Below are 14,037 nucleotides of genomic sequence, written 5' to 3'. Positions count from 1 at the left end.
AAATTTCAAAACATTTAAATTAAATAATATTCATTTTTTCAAAAAATATTATGATTTTTTAAAATAAAAACTTTCACATAAAAAAAATCAAGATTAGAAGTATTCAGCTTTTAAAAAACCTAAAAGGGAAAACAAAAACCTCGAAAAAAGAGTAATGAAAAGTGAGAAGAAACCATGGGCTAGCCCAACACACCCGTCTGAGGGTGTGCGGCGTGGTGCGTGTGCCGCATGGGTCGGTGTATAGCACCTACAATCCCGCCGTACCTCGACACCGCAAGGCCGCAACCTATCGCCTCCCTTGTCCACCCACATTGACCACGGACGAGATGGCCAATCCCGTACACCGATCAGGTCGTTTCTTACCAAGTACCGCACACCCTGATCGACTCGGGTATTGGGGTTGACCCATTTTTTTTCTATTTCTTTTTTGTTTGTTTTTCTTTTTTTTATGTTTCCTTTTTGTCTATTTTTTTACTTTTATTCAAATTGGGAAAACGTTCAATAAATATCATGCAAATTTAAAAAGTTCACATTTGAAAATTTTCAAATTAAAAAATATAACGTTCAAAAGAAAGAAACGAAACAGCAGAAAAACAATAAAAATAGAAAAACGAAAAAATAGAGAAAGAGAAGATACGTGCGCTTGTTGGGGTGCGGCCCAACTAAGCGACGCGGGTGTGCGGCGCTGTCGATCTGCCAACGAGGTCGTGGTCACTGGTCAGCATCAAATCCCTAGCTTCCACATCCCCACCTCCCCGTCGTCGCGCGCTCATTGCCCCCTCCCCCGCCCCCCACTTCGCGACCGCGGCGGCGCCGCCACCTGCTCTCTCTCCTTCGACCCTATCCACCCTTCGCGCCTGCCTCTGTTTCCTTGTGGGCCGGAATCGAATGTTTCTTCATCGCCCCCCGCACCCCGCTCTCCGTCGCCGTTGCCATCTTCCCTTGCTCCGGCGCCACCTGCGCATCTAAACCCTGGTTCACAACGCTGCCAGATCCAGCTGCCTGGAGCTCGCCACCCAAACCACGCGTCTCTACCTCCCGATCCAGGCGGGTGGCACGGTCATCGCTCGACGAACACAACAATCTTCGCTCCAGTAGCGGCTTGGTATGGTATCTCCAACTCTTGGGACAATCTATGTAAATGCCATGTAGTAGTGAGTGCCGACACCATGGATCTGTTAGGAATTGGAGGTTAGAGTACCTTTGTCATGTTTCAACCCAACTTGTGATCAAGGATCTTTATTCTTTTGATTTGGGTAGTTTTTGGTTAGCTTAGATCTGCTGCAGTAGCTTAATTCTTTTTATTTGAATCAAAGAATTTCTCATGATAAAATGCAATCGTCTTTAACCCACCGTGATTGTTGCTCTGTACTCTGTAGCGGGACTTTACGTGCCATCTGTTTTTTCTAACCGATCGTTGTCAAGTGTTCTATTTATCTTCTTCCTGTATTTGCTTTTTCTCTGCTCACTCTGATCTCTTTGCTGGTACTTATTTGTATGGTTCCATTTTGTATATTGTTGGCTTCCTTATACTCTGCATGTAGATGGTACCTGAACGAGGAGACTCTTATACTTTGAAAGTTGTGCATAGTATATGCATATCTTTCATAGTGACCGCTTGCTTGTTACTTAATTTAACCTACCGGTTTGATTGTTTGTTAGTAGTTAATTTTACCTACCAATGTGCTTATGAGCTATTTGCGTATGTTCTATCCAGTCCAGTAACTTTTGTGCCTTTTCATGTCTTATAGATAACCAGTGCAATGTCCTCTTGGGTAGAGGAAACTTTGCTGTGATGAGGAGTGTGCAAAAATTGAGAGGAAAAGGGTCCTTGCTGAAGCTTTTGACATTACACTGCCCAATCTGGATGCATTGCATTTCGGTGAGAATTCAAGTGCGTCGGAGTTGCTTTCTGATCTTTTCCGGCGAGAGCCAAAGTGGGTGCTGGCCATAGAGAGGTGCAAATTTCTCGTGCTTGGGAAGGCGCGAGGAAATTCTTCAAGTAACATCAAGGTCCATGTGTTCTGTCAGATGACGAAGGATAAGAGGGATGCTATCAGGCTCAATGCAGATAGGTGAAAGCTGTCCGTTCAGGTGGTTGGTTGGGAGCCCAAGAGTTTTGTTAACATCCATGTCACACCCAAGTCAAAGGTGCCTGCTCATGTTCTGGGCTCCAAAGCTGGTATCTCTGTCTCGGCTTCCCATCCTTACTTTGATCCCATGGTAGACATGGACCCAAGGCTCGTTGTTGCAATGCTGGACCTGCCAAGGGAAGCTGATGCTAGCTCTCTGGTCTCGAGGTTTGGCGGGGAGTGTGAATTGGTTTGGCTGAATGACAAGAATGCCTTGGCGGTCTTCCGTGATCCAGCTAGAGCCGTCTCAGTGCTGAGGCGGTTGGACTATGGGTCTGCTTACCAGGGGGCTGTGATGTTTTGCCCAAGCAGCATCACTCAGGCTTCGTCATCAGGCAATGTGTGGGTTCGCGCACAGAGAGACGGAGGACCCACTGCACAGGGCAGTGCCAATCCATGGAAGAAGGCTGGTGCCTTTGAGCCTGGATCATCTGGAGACTGGACAGTACTCGGTCATTCTCCAGGGATGTGTGTGCTTGGTCAAGCTGCAGGGTCAGCTTGAAGGCAGGCTGATACCCCTGGTCAGGTCATGGGTACAAACAGATTGACTGCTCTGGAGTCTCCTGCTGGCACAAGCTCCGTGCCAGCCGACAAACTCAAGCCAGATCTTTGCACTGATGCTGGGTCCAGAGCACAAGGCAAAAGAAGCAGCAGCCTTAAATGGGGATTGCCGCGGCGACAGAATCAGTACTTCTGAATGATATACCTAAATAAAAACAAGGAATCTCGACCAAAACACCTACCCCTCGTCACGCGCGATTCTTCCCAGTTTTCCACTTCAAGGTCTGGCTGCAGCTTGGGCACTGCTTGACCAGCGCTCTGTACTCTCTGCTCGCTTTCTGTGTTTGGATGGTACTTTGTGTGATCTTAATGCTTTCTTATACAGTAGCGTGGGGGAAACGCCGTGCAGATTTTGCTTCTGCTCCAAAGTGTTCAAATGTAGTCACCTCCGAAGTGCTTCTGTCCCTGTGGTCTTAATGCCCGAGTTACATTATCTACCAAAAAAAAATACGAAAGGAATTTTATTATTCAGGTATATATAGCTTACGAGATTTCAAACACAGCCGATTCTTCACCAACATTACATAATTGCGTAGCAATGTTTTGTTATATATTAAGGTTTAATGAGATTTTGAAAGCTACTACTGCCTAGTGGTTTGCATAGGCCAAAACTCAGGTGGTAAGTTCCACCTATCAAATAAATCGGCAGACTTGATATCCCTAAAAAACTGTAGCTTCAGTTTGCAGCAGTATACCTTGATATTTGGGTTTTTTTGCTTGCATTGTGCAGTTGGTCTTATTCAGTGTGCGCAGTTGGATGTTCGATGTAATACCTCAGTTGGATGTGTGCTTTTGTATTATGTTTCATGTTGGAAAAAGCAGTTGTTGACATTTTTTTTTGTAATCAACAATTGGCACTGATGCATTAAATATTTGTTATATACAATACATTTTTAGTTGGATTTTACCTCCTATTGAATAGTTTATGTATTGCATCAAGTTGACTAGCTTTCATCCGGGCATCATGCATTACATCACATATTTATAGCCTTCCTAATAGAACTAGAATGTACAATAAAAAATACTTGTACATGATGATGCAAAGTTTTTGGCGGTTACATTAAAAAATAGGTACATACACACTTAATATTTTCTTACTGTCCTTGCATGTGATTTGGATCCTGTGCATGATTTTTTGATCTTTTAGTTGTTTATTAATAGGCCTCCATCCATCACTTTCAAAAGCGAAATCCTTTAATTGGACATTTTGCTACATATGCTAAAGCAATTCTACCTGTACTAGATTTCTATAGGTTTCAGATTCCTTGCCTGTTCCTTTTTACTGCGAGGTGCGCTTCCTGTCCCTTTGCGTGGTTACTCTGAGGTGAAGTCGCACCTCCTTTGTTGATTTGTTACACAGATCATGGTTAGTGATGTGATAGTTCTGTTCATTTCCTAATGTATGAAGTATCTACCAGATGTTTCATATTAATGTTTTTTTCTCTTCATAATTCGGTGAATCCTTGTGAGAACAACTTTCTCCTGAATACTTTGAGAAACTGAAAAACATTAATACAAAATAGATGTGCTTCCCTTTGTTTGTTTTAACATCTCGACTGTAGAATTGGTTGGAACTCATACCAAATGTTTTGCTCATTGCTAAGTTCAGTCCAACATATCCCTGGAATGATGTCCTCTTTGAACTGCCTTTCCAGTTGTGTAATGTTGTTCTCATTCTTGAAGATTTTCCTGTTCTTTTCGTTCCAAATATTCCAGCATCCTAGAACAATAAAATCTATTTGTGTGGTTTTAACATTCTGCATGTGATCTCTGTTAAGCCAAGTTTACTGAACTAGAAGCAGATTTGTGTCTGATTTCAGTTGTTGTGCTGCTGCAGATATGCTTCCTGGTCTTTCACCGCCTCTTTCTCTGGTGCTGAGCGTGTCACCCGCAGCTACTCAGTCTTCATCCATAGGCGTCAGCATCGCCATTGTTGCTACTGTTATAATTGGTACATCCCTCTTGACCTGTTGCATTGCGGTCCTCTGCCGTAGTTCCCGCCGAAGTCGCACAGCCTGCTCTTCATTCTCCCACCGCAGCAGCAGCTCCTGAAAGGCCTCGTTGTCAGCAGCACCTGAAATGAATGCAGAACTGTCTGGGTTGGAGCTCCCTCTGCCATCTGCACCCTCTCTACCACTGATTTTGGAATTGCTCTCGCAACCCCAAGTGCTGAGGCAGCCGGGGAGCAGCATCTTTTGCTGCATGTGCGACCAAGTTTTTGTGCCTACCAATATGATAATGGCCCTTGCGGTGTGCTCACATAAATTCCATCAACCGTCATCGTCTCACAGATTCGCTGACCCGCAACACCTTCATGCTGTCCCTTCTGTGATGCTCCCATTACCATTCCCTGCGCTGACCAGACCAATCTTGCACACTGCTCAGATCAGTATGACATTGACGCACAGGTCACGACAAAGCCAGCTCCGCCTGGAGAGGAGGTGGCAGAGGCTGTTGGGGGCTCTTGTGGGTGGCCGCGACCTTCAGTGGACAGACTTGCAGGCATTAGGTGTTGCTCCAGCAACCATGCCACTGCAGTGGTAGTGCCGGTGTCCTTACAGCATACAGCCAGAAGCTGGAGCTAGACAACATGGGCCACCTTGGCGTTGATTCTAATGGTCCAGATGCAGTCTGGCAAGGAGGTAGAGGCTGTTGGGGGCTCTCACTGGTGGATGCACTCTTATTTGGCTACACTCTCGAACACCTGGAGTGGACGCTCAGACAGCCGTTCCTCTACACCTCAGGGTGTGCAACTCAGAGCTTGAGCCAGGTACCAAGTGGCTTTGGCGGTACTGATTCATGGTCTAGGAACTGGGATCTTGAGCCAGGTACCAAGTTTCATCTACAGTTGTATTATGTTTGGCCTCAAGGTGTGCAACTCAGAGCTTGAGCCAGGTACCAAGTGGCTTTGCCGGTACTGATTCATGGTCTAGGAGCTGGGATCTTCAAGTAGCTGAGCAGAGGAGCTTCGTCTTCGAATTTGATCATGCCCGATGGTTGCATTGAAACCAGGCAAGTTTGTTCTGAAAACAGATGTACCAACAAATATTTGTTCTGAATCCTGCTAGTGATATAGGAAGTGTTTCCAGTTTCATACCCAGTCTATTCTCATTTCAAGTTCTGATTAAAGTTCCTCCCATTTGCAGGCTTTCATCTGTTGAATCATGATGCTATCTAGTTTCCCACAATTTTCATTGCTGCTGAATCGTTTCAGGTTTTACAGGCCTGGAAATATGTTACGACTATGTTGATACGAAAACGTGAATGCAACTGGTGATGGAGTATGAAAGTTTAAATTATCACGTGCTGCTCAGTTCTAAGTGGTTCCCCATGATCAATATTGAGTTGCTATACTAGCCAGTGATGGCTTTCACAAGTTTGCATGATGCACCACTAGACATGTTGCCTCTTTTGCTTGTGAAATAGATGTATGAAACTTGATCTTGTTTGGGTGTTTATCTTGTTACTGGTTAACAGTAGATGAACACTTGATTTTTGGGTGGTTTGGTGCAAATGTTGTTTAGGTCTTGCCTGTTCTCTGTTTGGTGCAAGTTATTGGCCTGGAGCCTAACTTGTCTTGCTAGCTCCTGTTTAGTTCATCTTTTTCTTGGCTAGTCTCTGTTTTCTGATGAACATACTCCAGAGTTGGCTACTTATTGTACTAGTAAGCGACACGTGCTTTGCACGTCATGATCTTATTTCCCTATAATGCAGTTTGATAAAATAATTTAATTAACTCCCAACAAAAAAAGCGTATGTACCATCTGCAGAAGATATGTTTTAGTGAATACATTAATCAGGTCAAACATTCAAAACAAAAGTATTCCTCTCTCCCATCCAAATCTACGATAGATTTTAGGCAACATTTTTCCTAAATCTACGACATGTAATTTTATTCGGAGCGAGTAACATTTATTTACACTAAAAAAATTAAACAAACTCAGTGCCAAGTATAACATGTTGATTGGTAACAATAAAATGTAAAGTTCCATCCTTTTTTGTGTGGGTAAAAGTTGAATATGTTAAGCAATTGGGGGAACAACTGTCATCCTCTAACCTTTGAAGAACAATGTCCCAGAAAGAACCTAACACTACTAGGATTTTGCTTACCGCCGGCGCACAGAATTGGGCTACCGCCGGCATTTTCGTGTTCGCCGGCGATCACCTCGCCGGTGGTAAGTGGTTACCGCCGGCACCTTCCGTTTCGCCAGCGGTAACATGCCATTATCCCCGGCGTTTTCGTGTATTCGCCGGCGGTATTTGCTACCCCTGGCACATGCCGATTTGCCAGCGCTAATTTAAACTACCCCCAGCGCACAGCCCAGTTCGCCAGCGATAAGTTTTAATAGAATTAAAAAAAAAACCCGCAGGTCCACACATTCACGGAAAGGCCAAGTTGTCTTTTTTATTTTATTTAAACAGAACAGGTACTATACTACAAGTCTAAAACGCATTACAACGCATAGACCAACAGTATGTTTAGAAAACACAAAGACTTTTACGTCGTCCTTCTCAGCTCGCCAGCGACGTCGCCTTCTCTTCGCCAGCTCCGTCTCAGCGGGCCGAAGACGTTGCCCGTCTCAGCTCGCCAACGACATCGCCTACTAGTGGGCACCTCCAGCATGGCACCTCCGGCCCAGCACCTAGCCAACACCTCCGGCACGGCACCTAGCCGGCAGGTCCTGCATCTCGCCGTGATTCTCCTCTTCTCCCGTATGGCACGGCCTAGATCACTGCTTCTGCTCTTCTCCTCTAGCCCTGCAAATGTAATGTTATTAAAATATATAAATAATATTTAGCATTACATGGATAAACACATGAAAATGATCTATAGTGGCCTATATTCTTTCCAAATATGCTCAATAAAATCATGGATAAACACATAAATTAAACATGTGGAGAAGCACCAACAAAGTGCAAATTCTTCATATTTGGGTGTCCTTCAAGATGGTGGATAGGCAGAGATCGGAAATTATAAGGATGCATTGGCGGCAACTGCCCAAAACTTAGCAAGCCATCGGTTGCAGGGGTATACATTGGCCTCCTATTACAAATAGCAGAATTCACGAGCATATTACAACTCTGCTGGAATGGAGTACAGTACATATCATAAAGATTGAACAAAAATCACTTGGTCAACATCTGACAATAAGATAACAGCAAGCCTTGCATTTTTTCTTCAATTACGACCAGCTACCTATCTATTGGAGGCTGCATTTTTCAAGTACTCCATAGCTAATAAGTTTGTAATTGAGAAATACTCCTTCTTTCTAAAGATTAAATCAAGACAACGTCTAGTCCTAAATTATCTTACACAAAAAAAATACTCATTAGTAGTGCTTTTTAATCCATTGATATCTCAGTTTTGCTAGACTGCAGTACTGCTAGGGTAGCTAGTTTCAGATTTAGGCAAAGTGAATCAGACTATGGCTAGCTGAACTCTACTTGTACCATCGGGTATACAGGCAATTACCAAGTGCTGCAAACTGGAATAAAATACGTAGTGGCGGCCACTGATTTAGAAACAGAGAATGATTACCATTGATTCAAGGGGTTTGTGTAGGAGCTGCCGTGAGGGTACAGGTGCTGTGGTGTGGAGGGATTGGCGGAGGAGCTCGATGGGGCGCCGGGGAACATGTGCTGCTGTGGCAAGGTCGCCGGCGGCCGGGCTGGGGCCGTCTCCTTGCGAGCACTAGATTTCGCCATGGTTCTTTGGGAAATATCGGACGCGGAGGGCCAGATCTGGGCCGAGGGGAGTGGGAGGAGGGCGGGCGGGGTTACCTCCATGGTGGTGACGGTGTCGAGGTCGGCGCCAGCGGTGGCGGGGCGGCCGATGTGGCCGACCTGGAAGGAGAAGAGGGAGGAGGTGAGGGAGACCGTACGTACGGCGCGCGCGGGCGGCGCGGGTCGAGTCAGCGCAGATCGGCAGGTTGGGGACGGACGGATCAGGAGGGAGAGAGTGGAGTGGCTTACCATTTGCGCGAAACCTCACCTGCGTCGCCGCCTGCGCGGCCTCATCGGCGTTGGTGGCCCCCAATCTCCGCAGTCGGGAGCACATCTGGCCGTAATTAAGCAGCGGCGCGTGGAGCGGTCGCGTCGGTGCCCGCGGGAGCAGGCGAGAGACGCGGCGCATGGCCATCGTGGGGAGTCACGGGCGGGCGAAGGCGGGGACGCGAGGGCGGCAGCCGTGCGGAGGAGAGCGATGCGGGCGGGGGAAGGGGATAGACGGAGGTAGGTGGGGGTGGAAGGGGATAAGTGCGAAATACCCCCGGCGAGTTTCAACTGGAAATGCCGGCGGTAAATTCGGCCGTACTCGCTCACACCGGCCCAGTTTACCCCCCGCGAAAATAAAACGTTCTCGCCGGTGGTATTAAAGTTATCCCCGGCGTTTTCGGGCCAAATCGCCGGCGGTAATGGGAGGTCCATCTGGGTGTTCTCGGCCCAACTTACCCCCGGCTCTTTCAGCCCCAACTCGCCGGCGGTAAGGAGCTTATCCCCGGCGACCCCAAACTAGTTCGCCGGCGGTAACTTACCGCCGGCCACCTCGAAGTGGACTTGCCGGCGGTAATAAGTGCTGCTATAAGCCTTTCCCTAGTAGTGTAACCAAACATCAGTACGGTACTCTACCCTGAAAACCTTTGATAGAATTGCAAGATGGAGCACTAAACCAACTTTCAATACAGTTATCACCACTCTCTCTGTCTAACGCAGACATATTATTGATCATTAAAATGAACGATAGGAGGATAAGTAACGAAATTGATAATTTGAAAAATATTTGCATTTGATTGAAATAAATATCGTTCTGAATTGCATGTTTGAATGCAACATGTAAGAATAAGATCTATTTTGCACGGATAATTTGATGATTATCTATGTAAAAGTCGCACCTTGTTTCCCTTCTGATAATCTTTTTTTTTTTTTGCGAAAGGATAAGATTGCATTAAGCCACTGTTCTTACAGAAAGACCCAGAGAAAAAAGGAAATTACAACGAACTCCTCCTTCTACTAGATCCCGACTTCGACGAAGACAACGAGCCGTCGGCGGCGCGCTGTCACGCCCGCTCCGCAACACGCCTTGGAAAAGAGCCAGCCCCATGGTAGACGGGAAGTCGCCAATCGCCGGGTCCGCAAACCCTACTCGCAGAAACGCCGTCGTCGTCGTCGCAGAGAGCTTGAACGCCATCTTCACCTTCTTCTTCACACACGGGAATCGCCGCCTAGTCGATCCCGAACGGGGCACGACGAACTCGCCAGATCCTCGGACCGCCGAGCTCGAGGAAGTCAACTGCTTGACGAAGAAGCTCCGGGGAGCGCCGTCGCCGGAAGGGAAGCACGCAGACACCAAACACCACCTCGACCGCATCCCCGCCTCCAAGACGCCGTCGGCCGGACCCGAACCTACCCCTACACTATGTACAGGCCTCGATCCGTGGATTCCCCAGCCTCCCGCCGCCGGAGCGGCCGGCGGAGGCGGAGAAATCCACGGATCGGAGGCGAGCGAGGTGGGGGAAACTCGGAGGTTCACAAATTCACCTCTCAGCACTGTAGACGGGAGAGAGGGGAACGTCCAAGTCGTTCTTCCCTTCTGATAATCTGTGGCAACCAACAACATTCCTAATATCTTGGAAATGAGTTTGTACTTGTAACCTAGAGGATCCTGAGCTTGGTGGCTCTGGAAGCATTGTAACTCAGGGCAGCATTCCTGCCGTGTTTCATGACGAAAATCGGATATAGAAACAAAAGCAGAGTTCATGAATGGTCTTATCGTCAACAAAGTTCACACTAATGCATAAACTGATGTGGATCAAGTGATGAGCTGTGTTGATTGGTTTGATCAACAACTTTCAATTCTGGTAATGAAACAAACACAATAATATTTGTACCAACATTTGTCATTGCTTTTATCAGTCGTCAAGACCATGGCGTTTGCCAGGAACCTTGCTAGAAAAATATGAGAGGAGTGATGCAGCCGGGGTACTACTTATGCAGGAGCTGGGCATATACTACAGTGAGTTTGGCATGTACTGCGAGTGTTATTAACAATGTCTCCTATTTTTGTTTTTATTTAGTCAATGTACTACTCAACATGTACTCAAACCATGTAGACTCTTCTTCCTTCCTCTAGAAGGTCCTGCGTAAGGGGAGGGAGAGAATATCTGCAAATAAGGAACAATCTGGAGTGAGCAGATACGTTGCTTGTTCTTCTCAAACTGATGATGTTGTGTGCCTTCTGATTTGTTGATTTGCTGCCAGTGCTGCTAACCACTACATCAAAGTGCCCGAATAGATTGGTATTCCGATAGGATTCAGGGGCTGCTTGGAAGGTAGTCAACACTCGAGAATTTTGCAACGCCATTTACATCAGCCCAGAGGGCTCGTCTGCCGCTGCTGTGGGAATCGTCAAGACTATAACCCTCATCTCTGCATCGATTCCTATCCCCGCCGCTTCCTTCACGTGGCTTCCAGATCCAAGCGAAATCCACCATCACAACAACAATAGCAAACGGGAGTATTGCAGATATCACCAACATCGAGCTCCCGAGGGGCGCTATTCCGACGACTCGACGCACTTCCGGCCGTCGATTTTGTACGTTATACGGCAACAGCGGTGAACTCGCCGATAGTACGGGGCAAGAGCTTCGAGATGCGAGGTTTTATCACTTAGCACCACTAGTTGAGGAAATTTTATCGCAAAACCACAACTCTAAAAACTTTTTTCACAGAACACCAATATTTGGGGTAATTGTATCACAAAACACAAAAATCTCTACTAATCCAGCTTGACAAGTAATTAGTTGACAGTAGTTATATAGAGTGGCACCCAATTATCCGTACTCTCTCTCTCTCTCCTGAGCATGTTTGTGTGACAATATGATAATATTTGTTACACAATAATATTTGCTACACACCTGCTGTTGTCCGAGCCCCCTCCTCCTCTTCCCCTCACCTCGCCGCTGCCAGAGAGAGCCGCTAGGAAAGCCTCCGCGGTTCCCAAGGACGGTGGCGGCGGGATCGCACCAATGCTGCTCGTTTGGCCGACGGGTGGCACACCCATGTCCGAGATCTGGAGCTGTAGTCCCCAATCTGGCTCCGGCGGTGGTGCTGGTCAGGCGGACCCAGGCAGTGGAGGCACCCATGGGCTTCAGCGGAAGGGATCGGGCCAGGTGTGTCGCGGCAGGACGTCCATGCCCAGGGTGCTCTGCCGCGACACACCTGGCCCGATCCCTTCCGCTGAAGCCCATGGGTGCCTCCACTGCCGGGGTCCGCCTGACCAGCACCACCGCCGGAGCCAGATCGGGGACTACAGCTCCAGATCTCGGACATGGGTGTGCCACCCGTCGGCCAAACGAGCAGCATTGGTGCGATCCCGCCGCCACCGTCCTTGGGAACCGCGGAGGCTTTTTCGGCGGCTCTCTCTGGCAGTGGCGAGGTGAGGGGAAGAGGAGGAGGGGGCTCGGACAACAGCAGGTGCGTAGCAAATATTATTGTGTAACAAATATTATCATATTGTCACACAAACATGCTCAGGAGAGAGTACAGATAATTGGGTGTCACTCCAGATAACTACTGCCAACTAATTACTTGTCCAGCCGGACTAGTAGAGATTTATGTGTTTTGTGATATAATTACCCTAAATGTTGGTGTTCTGTGAAAAAAGTTTCTAGAGTTGTGGTTTTGCGATAAAATTTTCTCAACTAGTGGTGCTAAGTGATAAAACCTCTCGAGATGCGCGTGCACCACCACATCGCCTTCCACCCCATTGAACCCTCCTCTTTGTCCCTCACGCGACGCGCGGTGGCCACACGCAGGCGGTGCTTTCCCGCTGAAATCCTCTGCTGCCCCATCGATCTCTCTCCACAAGCGTGTCGGCGGCCGGAAACGGCAGCAGATCTATATATGCTGCTTCACTTCTTCTGTTGCTCTCTATCCGGAAGAAATCCGGGGATGCGTAGCTCGGGCCAGTGGACGGGAGCGCGACGGCGCGGCGTAGCTGCACTCGCATGATGGTTCTAGAACGACATAGAGCCATCTGTGGTCTACTGTTTAGACGAATCCCTTCCATCCCAACCGTCAGATTTATGAGATCAACGGTTAGAATTGATCCTCCAGGTCCAGTTCAAAACTGACGCATTATAGTAGTAGAGATTAGAAAACAATCAAGATGAGTGCAGCCGTCCCACACGGCTGTGACTGATGTATTCAGAACTGGTATAGTAGTTAAAGTCTGTAATTTTCTACTTGCATCCTCACAGTTACATAATTCTGTGTTAGTTATAACCTGATGCTGTTCATCTTGATGCTCCTCTGTAATTGCGAGACCATGAGGTGGTTTTAAGAGGACAGTTGATAGCTTGGAAATTTCTTCATCTGAGTATCCACGAAACATGATACATTCAACGACAAACAAATCACTTGCCCGCCAACCTTGAAATGCAAAACACAACCTCCAATCATCCAGGTTGAGCAGAAAAGACAGAACTGCACTACTACAACGTTCTGCAATTATAGGCATGTTCATATAGCAGAAATATATGAACACATGTGTGATGTGTCTTACTAAAGACATCATAAACTTTACAATCTGTTAAGAATAAGCGTTCTGCGTTATTAACCAAACTGGCAGGGTGCCCACCGCAAGCACACTAACTTATTTGCATCTCTATGATCACAAATCAGTGCATATCGCCCAGAGTTACTTTCATCTCATTGCAAGACACGGGTGAAGCTTAGGGCATTTCGCTGCTGTCTTCCTTCATTGTCCCAGAGGATGATGGTTCACCGCTAGAATCTGGGGAGGCAGCTGCCTGCCGTGGCTCTTCCTTCAAAGTGGTGGACATCCCTGAAACTTCCTGGGAGGGAAGGGGAGACAAAAGATCTGGGTTAGCATCCCATTGACCTGGTGGCGAGAATAAATAATAACCGCGAGTATGGAGTGAAATGCATAGCTACATGCATAGCTACATATACAGCCATTGTACTCTGATTTTATGGTCAAATTATTTGAACATAAAATTTACAGTCTAGTCTATTTGAGTTCTGTGCCAAACGGCCTGGACGATTAAAACAAGTTTTCAAAATGCCCAATCCTATCTTAGGCCACTTCAAGAAAAAACATAAATGTAAATGCCAGTGGAAAGCAGGAAACTGAGGGTCGCTAGAAACCACAGATAATATATCTCAATCTACTATCCAATTTTGCCCTTATACCGTATTTATTAACTATTTTTTTGGCAGAAATAGTTTTTCTCTCACAATAATTTTACTACATTCTCCTATTATCTCACTTAAGACATAAAATGTAAAAAAGTTGGCTAGTCATATGATTTAACTTGAATATTAG

General features: G+C 46.7%; 1 protein-coding gene and 1 long non-coding RNA gene across 4 annotated transcripts; one reads left to right on the top strand and one right to left on the bottom strand.

Annotated features, from left to right (window-relative positions):
- The first annotated feature begins 744 nt into the window (after positions 1-744).
- On the top strand, positions 745-6,287 carry LOC127312900 (uncharacterized). The gene is made up of 4 exons (XR_007858672.2): positions 745-1,105; positions 1,752-3,165; positions 4,531-5,705; positions 5,840-6,287. It is a non-coding gene; the product is annotated as an uncharacterized lncRNA (long non-coding RNA).
- A 791-nt stretch (positions 6,288-7,078) lies between these two features.
- On the bottom strand, positions 7,079-8,946 carry LOC127312878 (uncharacterized). 3 transcript variants are annotated; one of them, XM_051343429.2, is made up of 4 exons: positions 8,686-8,946; positions 8,233-8,537; positions 7,605-7,737; positions 7,079-7,451 (listed from the first exon to the last, which is right to left on the bottom strand). In XM_051343429.2, the coding sequence occupies exons 1-4, from the start codon at positions 8,830-8,832 to the stop codon at positions 7,446-7,448; spliced, it is 591 nt and encodes a 196-aa protein (XP_051199389.1). In that variant the 5' UTR covers positions 8,833-8,946; the 3' UTR covers positions 7,079-7,445. The 3 variants fall into 3 exon arrangements, with proteins under 3 accessions (XP_051199389.1, XP_051199396.1, XP_051199392.1); XM_051343436.2 differs by having other exon boundaries at positions 8,667-8,944; XM_051343432.2 differs by lacking the exon at positions 7,605-7,737 and having other exon boundaries at positions 8,686-8,941.
- Between the last annotated feature and the right edge of the window lie 5,091 nt (positions 8,947-14,037).

Source organism: Lolium perenne, chromosome 1 (genome assembly GCF_019359855.2).
Source record: "Lolium perenne isolate Kyuss_39 chromosome 1, Kyuss_2.0, whole genome shotgun sequence".
In the NCBI taxonomy this organism is placed as follows: Eukaryota; Viridiplantae; Streptophyta; class Magnoliopsida; order Poales; family Poaceae; genus Lolium; species Lolium perenne.
This window is presented reverse-complemented; position numbering and strand designations above follow the sequence as displayed.

What these genes read in the sequence shown, in the direction of transcription:
- LOC127312878 (XM_051343429.2), bottom strand. Translation starts at nt 8,832, where the DNA reads ATGGCCATGCGCCGCGTCTCTCGCCTGCTCCCGCGGGCACCGACGCGA. An exon ending in CCGCGCAGGCGGCGACGCAG is followed by an intron (nt 8,538 to 8,685) that starts GTGAGGTTTCGC and finishes TTCTCCTTCCAG; the next exon opens with GTCGGCCACATCGGCCGCCC. An exon ending in ACAAACCCCTTGAATCAATG is followed by an intron (nt 7,738 to 8,232) that starts GTAATCATTCTC and finishes TATTTGTAATAG; the next exon opens with GAGGCCAATGTATACCCCTG.